Genomic DNA, 14,698 nt, shown 5'->3' with positions numbered 1-14,698 from the left:
CAGAACATAAAGACTCCTAACTCGGGGAAACGAACTAGGGGTGGTGGAAGGGGAGGAGGGCGGGTGTTGGAGGGGAATGGGTGACGGGCACTGAGGTGGACACTTGACGGGATGAGCACTGGGTGTTTTTCTGCATGTTGGTAAATTGAACACCAATAAAAGTTAATTAAAAAAAAAAAAACAAAGAGGTAAAAGATCTATACCCTAAAAACTATAGAACACTTCTGAAAGAAATTGAGGAAGACACAAAGAGATGGAAAAATATTCCATGCTCATGGATTGGCAGAATTAATATTGTAAAAATGTCAATGTTACCCAGGGCAATTTATACGTTTAATGCAATCCCTATCAAAATACCATGGACTTTCTTCAGAGAGTTTGAACAAATTATTTTAAGATTTGCGTGGAATCAGAAAAGACCCCGAATAGCCAGGGGAATTTTAAAAAAGAAAACCATAGCTGGGGGCATCACAATGCCAGATTTCAGGTTGTACTACAAAGCTGTGGTCATCAAGACAGTGTGGTACTGGCACAAAAACAGACACATAGATCAATGGAACAGAATAGAGAACCCAGAAGTGGACCCTGAAATGTATGGTCATCTAATATTCGATAAAGGAGGAAAGACTATCCATTGGAAGAAAGACAGTCTCTTCAATAAATGGTGCTGGGAAAATTGGACATCCACATGCAGAAGAATGAAACTGGACCACTCTCTTGCACCATACACAAAGATAAACTCAAAATGGATGAGAAATCTAAATGTGAGACAAGAGTCCATCAAAATCATAGAAGAGAACACAGGCAACACCCTTTTTGAACTTGGCCACAGTAACTTCTTGCAAGATACATCCACAAAGGCAAAAGAAACAAAAGCAAAAATGAACTATTGGGACTTCATCAAGATAAGAAGCTTTTGCACAGCAAAGGATACAGTCAACAAAACTAAAGGACAACCTACAGAATGGGAGAAGATATTTGCAAATGACATATAAGATAAAGGGCTAGTTTCCAAAATCTATAAAGAACTTATTAAACTCAACACCAAAGAAACAAACATTCCAATCATGAAATGGGCAAAAGACATGAAGTGAAATCTCACAGAGGAAGACATGGACATGGCCAACATGCACATGAGAAAATGCTCTGCATCACTTGCCATCAGGGAAATACAAATCAAAACCACAATGAGGTACCACCTCACACCAGTGAGAATGGGGAAAATAACAAGGCAGGAAACAACAAATGTTGGAGAGGATGCGGAGAAAAGGGAACCCTCTTACGCTGTTGGTGGGAATGTGAACCGGTACAGCCACTCTGGAAAACTGTGTGGAGGTTCCTCAAAGAGTTAAAAATAGACCTGCCCTAGGACCCAGCAATTGCACTCTTGGGGATTTACCCCAAAGATTCAGATGCAATGAAACGTCGGGACACCTGCACCCCGATGTTTCTAGCAGCCATGGCCACAATAGCCAAACTGTGGAAGGAGCCTCGGTGTCCATCGAAAGATGAATGGATAAAGAAGATGTGGTTTATGTATACAATGGAATATTACTCAGCAATTAGAAACAACAAATACCCACCATTTGCTTCACCGTGGATGGAACTGGAGGGTATTATGCTGAGTGAAATAAGTCAATCGGAGAAGGACAAACAGTGTATGTTCTCATTCATTTGGGGAATATAAATAATAGTGAAAGGGAATATAAAGGAAGGGAAAAGAAATGTTGGGAAATATCAGGAAGGGAGACAGAACATAAAGACTCCTAACTCTGGGAAACGAACTAGGGATGGTGGAAGGGGAGGAGGGCGGGTGTTGGAGGGGAATAGGTGAGGGGCACTGAGGCGGACACTTGACGGGATGAGCACTGGGTGTTTTTCTGTATGTTGGTAAATTGAACACCAATAAAAATTAATTAAAAAAGAAGAATTAAGATAAATTGCTGTAACGGGGACAGAAATATGTAAAATACTGTCATATTGTCTCACACAAAGTATTTAATTAGTCCTACTATTAATGCTAATTGCCACTGTTAACTAGTCCTATTGTTTTGTTTAAATAATAGCGTGTAAGTACAGAAAAGTAAATAATATGGAAAAACATTATTTTGAATATCTATTTACATATTTTTATATTAATGTAAGAACACTTTGTGCAATTATTTATTATATATCATAGGTCTTCTCATCTAGTCTAGCTGTGTCCTTTGTTGGCACTCTAGAGGTTGGTCACCCGAACAGTATAGTACCATTTGGACAGGGAATAGAATATAAAAATGGTAATATTTGTAAATTACATAGATAAGAAACTGGTAAACTGTGGTGCCTTCTGTGAAAGACAAATTAGTGTATGGAACCTGCCAGAGAGAGTTTCTTTTTCTTATTTTTTAAATGTATTTTTAGAACTGTGCACCTTGTGCATGTACTACCTAGTCCAAAGGGAGAAAATCATTATTAGCCTTAAACAGTAATTGCACACAGTGAACTGGAAAAGGTGCGGGTGGAAGCAGAGGGATCAGGGTTCCCGCTGGAAACAATGAGTTAAGAACACGTGGCTCTTGGGGGACTGGCCCCAAATTCAAGATGGCTGCCTGGTGGATGACTGATTCAGATGAGCCTGATGAGGTAAACTGGTGCTCAAAACTGAAGGGTCTTCTAACCCCCCAAAATCAGTATGAATTTGTTTTGTGAAGGAAGCCATTAGAGGGTTTTAAAGAAAGGAATATAATTACGTGATTTATGACTCAGAGATCACTTTGGTTGTGAGAAGAACGTGGGGTAGCTCAATTTTGAGGGCCTATTTCTGTAGTCTTGGTGAGTACTGCTGTTGGTTTGGACTGTTAACATGGTAGCACTGAATGAGGATGTGGAGACACAGACATGGTGTGACCTTGGGAGTTAGCCCTGGTAAGACTTTCTATATAGATTGAGTGTGGATTGTGGAGAGAGGGATGCATAAGATGGCTAGCTGCTGTTTCTGACTTGGGTAGCACAGTGTGTCTTTTTGGGATGGAGAACACTAGGGCATTGGTGGATTGTGGAAGAATAAGGAAGAGTTCTCTTTGGGGCACTTTAAGCCAAAGATGGTTAACTAATGCATGGTTTTTTTGGAAGTCACTCAGGTTATTGTGTGGAAACTGGGGAAGGGAGGGCATCTGTGAGGCAAAGTGACAGCCCTGAGTGGGCCTCAGCGGGGACAGAAAGAAAACTCCTGGGGGCCAAAGGACAAAGCTAGAGGGGCTCTGGCAGGGATTCTTGCAGGCCCGCAAAGTCTTTAGCTCTTCATCAGTGTGAAATGGGTGAGAATGACAGGGCTTTGAGCTTGATGAGAGTTGACCAAAGGCCTGCTGTGTAGAGGGCAGACTATAGGATAGAGTTGCCAGATTTAGCAAATAAAAATACAGAATGCCAAGTTAAATTTAAATGTGAGATCAACCACAAATAATTTTGCAGATAAGTATAGCCCATGTAGTATTTGGGATATACTTTAGCTAAAAATGTATTCGTTGTTGATCTGAGAAATTTAACTAGGTGTTATTTTACTCAAGCAACCCTATCACAGGGGCAGGTGGAGGAAGCCGCTGCAGGCATTACAGGGAAATGAAAGGGGGCAGAGTAGCAGCAGGGAGGATGTGAGGAGGGGCCACAGAAAAGACAAAGGTGACCCATTTGGTACATTTTACCGGAGAACAACTCTAGGAAGACGAGCTTCTTGGCCCTTCCAAGTGTTGGCCAAGGGCTCCTCAGGGAAGGCTTAACTGTCTCTTCCAAACCTCCTGAGACCGTGGCTTCACAGCTAGCCCTGCTCCCCTCAGCCTCCACAGGGTTGAGTAGCAGCTGAAAAGCAGCAGGCCGCGGGGCGGGCGCTGTAACCCCGCCTTCCGCACCCCGCAGGGGTGGAGCCTGAGAGAGGAGCCTGCGAGCTGCCCTCTCTCCCCGGATGACGGGTGGCAGGATAACATGGAGTCGGGCAAGATGGCGCCTCCCAAGAACGCTCCGAGAGATGCCTTGGTAAGTGCGAAGGATGAGAGGCGGGGCATGAAGGTCCGCGCTGCTAACATCTTGGGAGGCAGGCCCTGGCGGAGGGCCTCAGACTGGGCGCGTGTGCCCGCTTCAACCCAGTCGGGGCGGCCGGAAGGAGTGTGATATCGGGGTGCCGTGGACCCCGGGGCGCTTCTCCGGTAGCCCCGCTAGGGGGAGGCTCGCGGCCCTCCAGAGTGCGCGCAGTCCAGCCACCCGGCTTTGTCTCCTGGGCCTTGGGCTCCAGACGCTTTGTCGTCTCACCAGGTCTGTGAGCCCTGACTCTCACTTCCAGTATTCTGATGCTAGCTTCCCCCATCGCCACATCCGAAAATGACAACCAGCTGTAGCCTTCCCTACATTTTCCGGTGGGAAAGACAACCCAGGCCTTTTTCTTCTCCTTGCCCCCGCCCCCGCTCCCGCCCCCGCCCCCACCCCCGCCAAAAAAAAGTTTTCAGCAGAGATTAGGACGGGGTTTGGTGTGATCCTGACACTCACTTGAGAGGAAAAGTATATGAGTACAAGTCTGGAGCCCAGAGAACGAGGACCTTTTATCTTAAACATAAATACTACCTTCGGTCTAGTCTTAATTTCTAGTACCTAGATTATGCATCTGGCGTTTTTATTTGAATCCACAGGTGATGGCACAAATCCTGAAGGATATGGGAATTACGGAGTATGAACCAAGGGTTATAAATCAAATGTTGGAATTTGCTTTCCGTAAGTTAAAACACCAAAAATTTGCCTAACTTGTGAATTTGAAAACATTCTTTTATCGTAAGAATATTTTCAACTAAATCGTTTTAACAATTAATATCACAGAATTCAGCCTAAAGCAGTAAAAAGGAGCTCAACCTATGGAAACAGTAGTATTTGTACTGTGATATCGTTTATAATTAGTCATATTGCTAGAACAATTAGATACTAGAACCAAAATTCATAAATTTTCTAGAAGTTAGGAAGAACCTTCCATTAAGAAAAGTGACCATAAATATTAAACTGTTTTCATGTTTAATAATGTTTTGTTCTTAAAGGATATGTGACTACAATTCTGGATGATGCAAAAATTTATTCAAGTCATGCTAAGAAACCTAATGTTGATGCAGATGATGTAAGGCTGGCAATCCAGTGTCGTGCTGATCAATCTTTTACTTCTCCTCCCCCAAGAGATGTGAGCAAATTTATTTGAAGTTCATTTTACTTAAAATTTCCTAAATTGTAGTTCTTTTTTAAATAATAAATTTATTTTTATTGGTGTTCAATTTGCCAACATACAGAATAACACCCAGTGCTCATCCCGTCAAGTGCCCCCCCTCAGTGCCCGTCACCCATTCACCCCCACCACCCGCCCTCCTCCCCTTCCACCACCCCTAGTTCATTTCCCAGTTAGGAGTCTTTATGTTCTGTCTCCCTTTCTGATATTTCCTTTTTTTAGTTTTTACTAGATATTGCAAGGCAGAAAAATCAAACCCCTTTACCACTGATTAAGCCATATGCAGGACCCAGACTGCCACCTGACAGATACTGCTTAACAGCTCCAAACTATAGACTGAAATCCTTAATTAAAAAGGTAAGAATTTTTAGTCAACAGTTTTTTTTTTTTTAAGGTGAGATGTGTTAGGGGAATTTGTAAAAAAGCAGAGTCCTGTAGATAGATTAAAGACTGAAATAATTTGCTAAGATTTTTTAAATTTATAGCCTTGAAAATACTATGTCTGCAATTAGCTACTATGTTAAAATATAAGATCCAAGATTTTTAGAGCTAAAAGGAACTCTAGTGTTCATCTAATTCAGCAATTAGTGTTCATATCAAGGACTTGATCCTCAATTCATCTATGGAGTTAGTAGCAAAGCTCAGACTGATTCCCAGGTCTCATAACTGCCAGTATTTCCACTATATCAGTTCTTTGTGGCACCTGGTAACAGAGTAAATTATGTACCATCAGGAATTGGACTTGCTTTCTGAAATACAACCTAAGGCTCTCCCACCACTGAAAAAGTTCTCCCCATATATTCAGCTAGCTGCCTTTGTTGTCTGAAATTCTCCTACAAAAGAGTATCTTTCTTTTTAGGTTAAGATATTGACTAGTTAAGATTAAAAGTTGTTGTAAGGATGTTAACTGTTATCCCCAAATAAGACTCTACCCTAAACAAACTACATAGAATTTTATATGTGTGTGTTCATATCCATGTTCATATAGATATGTATTATGTTTATATATGTTTGTGAAGACCCTAGTTTAAAAGTTGAATTTAAAACACTGATGGGAGGGATCCCTGGGTGGCTCAGCGGTTTAGCGCCTGCCTTTGGCCCAGGGCGCGATCCTGGAGTCCCGGGATCGAGTCCCACATCGGGCTGCCAGCATGGAGGCTGCTTCTCCCTCCTCCTGTGTCTCTGCCTCTCTCTCTCTCTCTATGTCTATAATAAATAATAAATAAACCTTTAAAAAATAAAAATTAAAAAAAAACACTGATGGGTTGGGCAGCCCAGGTGGCTCAGCAGTTTAGCACTGCCTTTGGCGCAGGGCATGATCCTGGGGACCTGGGATCGAGTCCCACGTCAGGCTCCCTGCATGGGGCCTGCTTCTCCCTCTGCCTGTGTCTCTGCCTCTCTCTCTTTCTCTGTGTCTCTCATGAATAAATAAATAAAATCTTTAATAAAAAAAACTCATTTTTTTTAATCCCTTAGGGACCTAACCAAGGAAGACTAGTTCCACGGTTAAGTGTTGGTGCTATTAGTAGTAGACCTTCCACTCCTACTGTAGGTGAGTGAGAGAATGAAATGACTTTTCTATCTGGTAAAGAAGTGCCTTGGCACTTGATTTTGAACAATAATCCAAGTCAAAACCTGAGTCAGAGATTCCCAAATATGTGTTGTCATTGATACATTTATTCATCCTCTAATAAAACTATAAACATATATTTGATCAGATTTCAAAATGAGAAAGCCACAAGGAATATCTTGCCCAAATGAGTATAAAATTAGACATTACCCAACGTTGTCATTGGTATAGACTGAGTACCAAAAACAGTTTAAGCTGTGTTCTGCCTCTGTACAAATCAAGCTGCCACTCAGTGCAGTAGCCTACTTGTCAGAAATTGAAGAAATTTGAGTAAACTGGCAAGAGAATGCAACCAAAAGAAAGAACTTTAAAATGTGCAAAAAGCTTAAGTATATCAAATTTTAAAATCAGTATTTTTAATACTAATCTTTTCTAAAGTAGCACTGACCATCCTATATTGCTCCTTCAAGCTGTCTCCTGTGTCCCTTGTGACAGGTCTCCAATCATTCTTAGAGCATTTCTTGCTTTCTGGCACATGTTCTAAGCTTCTTTACCCCAGTCCTGCAACCAGCCACTTTCTCCAAAGAGCCCTGGTTTCTTTTAGTAGAGAATGGTACTTAGAAACCATTGCTTCCTTTTAATGTCATTGTTTAGGTAATAAAACACAAATGGATTTGGATTTCCTGATTTCTTTGTCCTACATTTTTGCTGGATTTCTTTCAAAATTGAAGTATTTTCAGAAATTATCCTTCTCTTTGACCAGTATTGATTTCTTGGAATGCTCTTATGGTTTATAAATTTGAATCCTACAGATGTCATATAGCTCTAACATAAGTAGCATTTGATTTTTGCAGTGTGTAGACAATCTCTTAATATTCTCATTTTAACATTTTAAAACCAATCTGGTATATTATACACTTCTAATTTACCTTCATGTGAACTTTGTGGACAGAAATTTACATATATAATTTGTGCAACTTTTTGGTCATATATTATTTGTGGATTCATACTACTTCATTGAATACCAGGTTTAAAAACAAAACTCTAAGCTGTGGTAATCTGTTACACATGTTGGCAAGGTAACCAATTTTATTTTTTTTAAGATTTTATTTATTTATTCATGAGACACAGAGAGAGAGGCAGAGAGAGAGAGGCAGAGACACAGGCTGAGGGAGAAGCAGCCTCCATGCTGGCAGCCCAATGCAGGATTTGATCCTGGGACTCCAGGATCACAATCTGAGCCAAAGGTGGTGCTAAACTGCTGAGCCACCCAGGCTATCCAAGTTAACCAATGTTAGTTATCAGTTGTGATTTTTATCCCACTTAGACATTTATTATACATTCCATACTTAAATGTTAACAAATCCTTATGGTAATGGCCAAGAAAACCTCTACCTATTATGAATTTCCTTGACAAAATAAATACATAACACTGTTTCATTAAGCTTCACCAAATTCTTTGAACCAATCCTTCATCAGAAAACTTGACTAGGAATGAAGATGTCAGAGTAAGGCCTCACATTCTGAGTTGGGGAGAGAAAGCACTAGAACCAGATTCCTGGGTACCTTTGAGCTTTCTTCCCCCATTTCCCCATTTAAACTTTCTTCCTCTTTGTCCCTGGGGAGGATAGTTGTAGTTTTTTCAGCAACTCTTCCCTGGGCAGACTGCTGGTTCCAGGGGAAAGGACGATGTATGGAAAGCCTGAATCCCCAAAGGAAAAACTAGGAACAGACATGTTTCTATAAATATATTTTCTAGAGAGCTATATTGTCAGTATATCTTTGAGTCTTGCAAAATTCATTCATTAAGCAAAAATTTGTTGAGTGCCTATTAGGAGTAAGGCACAAAAACCATATGCTCATAAGGATAAAAAAGTGTCAGCCAAGGCTTATAATCTTGAGAACAAGATAGGATACTAATAAAGGCTCCTATAACAAAGTAATTTCAGAGGCAGGCAATGACTTCTGAGCAAATCAAGGAAATCTTATAAAATAGGGTGGTATTTGAGTTGTACCTGGAATAATGGGTAGAATTAAGATGAGGGGAGTTTGGACTAAATTATCTCCAACATCCCTTTCTGCTTAAAAAAGTACCTGAATATAGAAAAGGAATAGGACTGGGATGCCTGGGTGGCTCAGCAGTTGAAGGTCTGCCTTTGGCTCAGGGTGTGATTGTGGGGTCCCAGGATGGAGTCCCACATCAGGCTCCCCGCAAGGAGCCTGCTTCTCCCTCCCTCTGCCTATGTCTCTGTCTTTCTCTGTGTCTCTCACAAATAAATAAAATCGTCAAAAAAAAAAAAAAAAAAGGAAGGACTTTCGTGCTCACCTGGGGACCCTAAGAGGTATATTTGACGGGCTTTTTGTTACTTGCATGTTGATTTAGCTTCACAAGCCTAGTAGACATCTTCTAATTCTCAGTAACAAATTAAAAATGCCACCTAAGGTAATGAATAGCAAAGTTGGGTCTTTATTCTGCTAGTTTTAGACATCCAATTTCACAACTTCATGTAGCTACAATTCAGTGTCAGATGCTGTTTGAAGAGCTTTAGGTAGATTATTTTAATTTTCACAAGAATTTTATGTAATAGATACTGTTATCCCATTTAACAGATGAGAAAACTTAAGTACTAAAAGATTAAATAATTTGCCCAAAGACATTCAGCTAGTAAATGATAAAACCCGGATTCAAACTCAAGTAGGTAGGCTCCAAAGCCTACATTCTCTACCACTATACTATCCTCTGAATTTTAGCATCTATAAACTATTGAGCTTGTACTTTGCTTATTTTGATGATTTTTCTCACCTTTATTAGTTCCCTGTGCTTTGAAGGTAGTTTCTGATATGCCAAAGAGTACAGAATAATGAAGTTATGTAACTAACATGGTATGTTAATTACAACTACAGCAACCCCACAAACAGCATCTGTCCCAAACAAAGTTGCACCTCCAGTGTCAGTGACAAGCCAAAGATTTACGGTGCAGATTCCGACTTCTCAGTCTACACCTGTCAAATCAGGTAACATGATGGGCGGCAGGTGGGGGTAGGGGTGTTGATAGTGTTTTTCTTTTTTAAAGTTTTTCTGAATTTTAAAATTTGTGAATAATTTTTGATTATAGAACAGTTTATATTCCTATAGCAAGAGTTGTTTTAATATCATACCAGGAAGGTGGCAGTAATGCTACAAATCAGGGTTATTCAGAAGGGCCTATGAGCCTACTAAAATTGTATGAAATTTTACATATATGTAATGTTTTGATAGGAGAAAGTATTCAGAGCAATCATCAGATTCTCAAAGAACAATGAATTAAAATAAGCTAGGGTCCACAAATCTAAGGCATTTTCAGGGAAAAGCACTAGGATCAAAGCTCAAGAAAATAATATAACTTAGTGTATATCAAAAATTATACCTTTACTTCACGGAAGGATACATATAAAGTTGGAATAATATATAAGTAAAATTCTGCTATAGCATGATTTATTACTGCATATATTTAAAATTTACATCTTCTGAAACCTAGCTGTACATAGTAAAACTACTTATATAAAATATTGGCATATAAGGGAAATGTGATTCCTAATCTTGAACGTGGGCCTTTAGTATGTTCCATGAGGAGTCGAGTGCACTGCTTCCCATGGCTAAGTACTAACTATAATTTTAGGTAGTTAAGTTTAAAAAAAAAGAACTTTAATGTTTTCCTAGATACTAGTTTAAGTAATTTAAAGTATTAAAAAATTATATCCAACTCTTAATGCAACATAAATAGCCATTTCTTCTATGATGTAATTGCAATTCATGTTATTAAAGTTCTTATTAGAATTATATTTTGCCTTGTTGAATACTATTTACCATGTTTCTGATTTGGGGTAATTCAGTTTGAGGGTGTTTTCTCCTGTTTACAGTTCCTGCAACAACTGCAGTTCAAAATGTTCTGATTAATCCTTCAATAATTGGGCCCAAAAATATTCTCATTACCACCAACATGGTTTCATCACAGAACATGGCCAATGAATCAAACCCATTGAAGAGAAAACACGAAGATGATGATGATGATGATAATGACACTATGTAAAGAATACAATCAAGATGTATTTCAAATGTTGGTTTGGAGCCCATTATACTAAACTAGAATATTCTATCTTCTCAAGTTTTATCTTAGAAAACTTAAAAGTAGCTGCAGTATTTTTCATATTAGCTTAAACTGTTAGATTTCTCTTTTTTAAACTGTTAGATATCTTAAGTAAGCATACCAATGCTTTTTCATTAGGCTTCAAGTAAAGAAGTATTTGTTTCTTAATATTTTGATTAATGTTGAATTCTATAACAATTTTATATTTGGAAGCAGTTTTCTGCCATGTATTATCACGGACAGTAGCACTCAAGTGTCAGCTTCTACAGCCTTATCAGTGGACATTAGTACAGCATAATTTCTAATTTACATTTAAATACTTTCTTTTGTAAGGTAAAATAGTCACAATTTTGGTTTTCACCAACTTTTTTGACCAAATCTCTAAATTTAGGAAATATTTTTTGGAAAGGATAGATTTAAAGGGATTCTAAATTCATTTTGAGTGTATTTGTTTCTTGGTATTCCCTAACTTCCCACCTCCTCAACCCAGTTTCTAGATCCCATTCATTTCTGTATCACCTCTTCCCCATAGGCCTAAGTTTCTACCAATACTCTTAGAAGGCCAAAACTTGAACTTAAATAGTCTAATTCCTAATAGTACAGTTCAGTGTCATTTTCCTATTTTTAAAAACCTGCTTTACATGCCTAAAGGTTTGCTTTGCTGTTTTTCTCTCCATATTAGAACAGTTGAGTTTTATCCATTGCCTTTTATGCTGTTTGAGCTTTCCTCTGCTTTTAACAGGTAGTTTGGGGTCAGTTAGTTTGTCTTATATTGCAAATGGATAACACCACATATTTCATATTTCTAATGTTAACAGAGATGCCATAACTTAAAATCTGCCTTGAAAAGTATATTTACACTGGACCTAGGCAGAAACCACTAAAAAGCAAGTGTTTTCTTCCTACCATACATATATGCTATGTTCACTACTGCTTGAACCCTTCTATTGGTATAATTCATTTTTCTAGCTTGTTGCTGAGGATATCATACATGAGATGGCATCAGACCTGAAAATCCTCTAGAAGGCCAACAACAAAATCAAATCAGTGTAATGTGACCTGCATTTAGGTGTACTATGCATAGGTTTCCTGGTAATGTTGCTAAACACCTTTCATTATTTTCCACTTATACACATGTAAGCATCTTAGGGGAAAACATTGCAAAGCTTTCAAAAATATAAATAGGCTTGTTTTTAAGTAAGTTTGACATATTCAATATAGGAATACTTTTGCAGAGTTTTCTAAAATAAATTTTCATATATCATAATTTAGAACTTACAGCCAAGGATCCTCAAACTTAAAGCACAAAGTTTCATGTTAGGATGGTGCTTGATACATTGAAGAGAAATAGTCCAGTGACAGAGAAGACCTGTCTTATCACAGTTTGAGTGTTTTTAGATACTAGGAAAAAGGTGGTATCAAACTTATAAAAACAGGTCCAATCATGATAGGAGAAAGATGTTCATTATATAGCATAGGATTATCATTAATTGAATGTTCTCAGGGAAGCAGCATGTCAAAAAGCCTAGGTTCTAGTCCTGGCTCCATCATTTACCAACTATGTGACCTTACTTCACCTCTGAACCTAGTTCTCAGTAATAGAAAAATAACACCAACCCTGCCTACCTCACAGGGATGTTGTGAGGGTTTAATTGGTATATGAGAAAATTCTTTCAAAATTGTAAAATGGTTTATAACACCAAGAAAGTGTTAATGTATTTGTTCTAAGATTATTAATAAAAAATTGAACTTACCATTTATCTTTTATTTCTGATTTAAGGGATTCAAAGATGAACAAGATCCAGTAATTCTGAGGTCCAACAGGCAATTAAGATTTAATGGGTGACTTAATCTTAAATCAGGGAACTGCTTGCTTTTTTTGTAATCAGCATGTAACTCATAGTGAAGCAAAATAAAAATGATGAGGCTGAAGTCTGTTAAAAACATAACATGCTGTCATTGGTAGGAATTTGTACATATAATTGAGGCTATAGTCTGAATTTTCATCCACTTGCTAGGTCAGCCAGTCTTCAAATGAAGACTGCTTTATGAGGCTTAAGTCTGTTAAAAACATAACATGCTGTCATTGGTAGGAATTTGTACATATAATTGAGGCTATAGTCTGAATTTTCATCCACTTGCTAGGTCAGCCAGTCTTCAAATGAAGACTGCTTTATCTTGCAGAACTCCCTTCCTTAATTAGGTCTACCTAATATAGCTTCTAGAAGGACTTAAGGCAGTTCTTGTCCTCCAGCTTCCAGGTAGATTTTTTTTAAAAGACATACTGATGATAAATGTGGTGAGGACATTGTTGTCCTTTTACAAGTTCTTTTAAAAGTAGGAAACAAGTGTTTTTGATCTGAGTATGAATATAGGAATACAGCCAGTAGTGGGGAAAATAGAAAACATAATGCACACTGGTCCTAAGGAGTCCTGAGTGAAAGGAAGTACTCGAGAGTTAGGAAAGACAACACTAATCAGAACAGCAGGTACAAAGCAGTGTATAATATATTAACTACCATGTTTTAATTCATATGTATACATATACATGGAAATATGCTTTTATATGCATTAAGTAGCTCTAGACCAAAGGAAACCATTCTGAACAGTGGCTATTTCTAAAGAGGGAAACTGGTAGCTAAGGGACTAAGGTAAGAAGGTGTCTTTTCATTTTATACCCCTTTTTGACTTTTGTATCATGTGCTAGAGGGGGGTTTGGGACATAAAAAGGAAAACAAGGGAAGCAGGAAACACTGAGCTTAAGAGCTTGAATTAGTTTCTGACACAAAGATTGTCATTTCTCTGTACAGGCATACACATCTATGCTACACTTATGCCTAAATCCTCACAATATTTTATCAAAAATTCCTAATTCTTTATCAAATCAGGAAGCATATCCTTGTACTATTCTAGTTTATGTGCTCATAAGTTAATCTTCCTCAACGAGGTTGTAAATTCCTTCAGGACATAAATGCTATCTTAGATTTCCTCCATTATGTCCTAAGCATATTGCAGGTACTCAAATATTTGGCTATTTATGTTTCTTCATCCATTCTCTGGATTAATGACCCAAATAAATGGGGAATGATCCTGAAAGCAGGGTCTAGTAGAAAGCACTTAAAAGGTACAATCAGGGATTGATGGATGGATAGATGAATTGGCAGTTGTGGAATCTAAGTGCTAGGTTTATTGGTATAAAATTCTTTTAATCCCTGTGTACATATGAAATAATAAAATACTGAGGGAAAGGTGATCAGTAGGGGAGAAAAGTCATCAGTATGCTAGAGTTCTAGCCAGGCTGTGACATTAATTTGCCGGATCTATGGGTAGCACCTCTGGGCCTCCTCTACAAAAATAGACAGAATTCCTGCTTCTCATACTAGGGTATACTGTACCCTGTATAAAGAAACATGGTACATTTTAAAATTAACTACAACTGTGGGGACAGTATTAAGATGCAAATGAAGTTTTAAAAATTTCAAGTCTTCAAAATGGTTTTGTTTAAAGCAACCACCAAAATTTTCTTCTGCTATTCTTTCCAGAGTTAAACAAATAATCCTAGGCTAGAAGTATCATTTCAAAGAGTGGGACACAATGAAAAAGCAGCCTTCAGAATCCGACAAACCTGGATTTGAATCCCTGCTGTTGCCTACCATCTCTGTGATCCTCCAAGAGTTTATTTCTCTTCATAAAGGTGAAATACACATCTAGTATGTAAAATACTCAGCAGAGGAATTCTGATTAAACATGGCCTTTTGAAATCCCATG

The 14,698-nt window shown here is 38.4% G+C and overlaps 1 protein-coding gene across 1 annotated transcript; it reads left to right on the top strand.

The window, feature by feature from the left end:
* The first annotated feature begins 3,879 nt into the window (after window positions 1–3,879).
* TAF9B (TATA-box binding protein associated factor 9b) lies at window positions 3,880–12,684 on the top strand. The gene is made up of 7 exons (XM_041741684.1): window positions 3,880–4,011; window positions 4,659–4,740; window positions 5,055–5,191; window positions 5,456–5,590; window positions 6,710–6,785; window positions 9,708–9,818; window positions 10,704–12,684. The coding sequence occupies exons 1-7, from the start codon at window positions 3,961–3,963 to the stop codon at window positions 10,871–10,873; spliced, it is 762 nt and encodes a 253-aa protein (XP_041597618.1). The 5' UTR covers window positions 3,880–3,960; the 3' UTR covers window positions 10,874–12,684.
* The last annotated feature ends 2,014 nt before the right edge of the window (window positions 12,685–14,698 follow it).

Source organism: Vulpes lagopus, chromosome X, assembly GCF_018345385.1.
Source record: "Vulpes lagopus strain Blue_001 chromosome X, ASM1834538v1, whole genome shotgun sequence".
Classification (NCBI taxonomy): domain Eukaryota; kingdom Metazoa; phylum Chordata; class Mammalia; order Carnivora; family Canidae; genus Vulpes; species Vulpes lagopus.
Note: the sequence above shows the minus strand (reverse complement) of the source record. Positions and strands in the feature narration are given on the sequence as shown.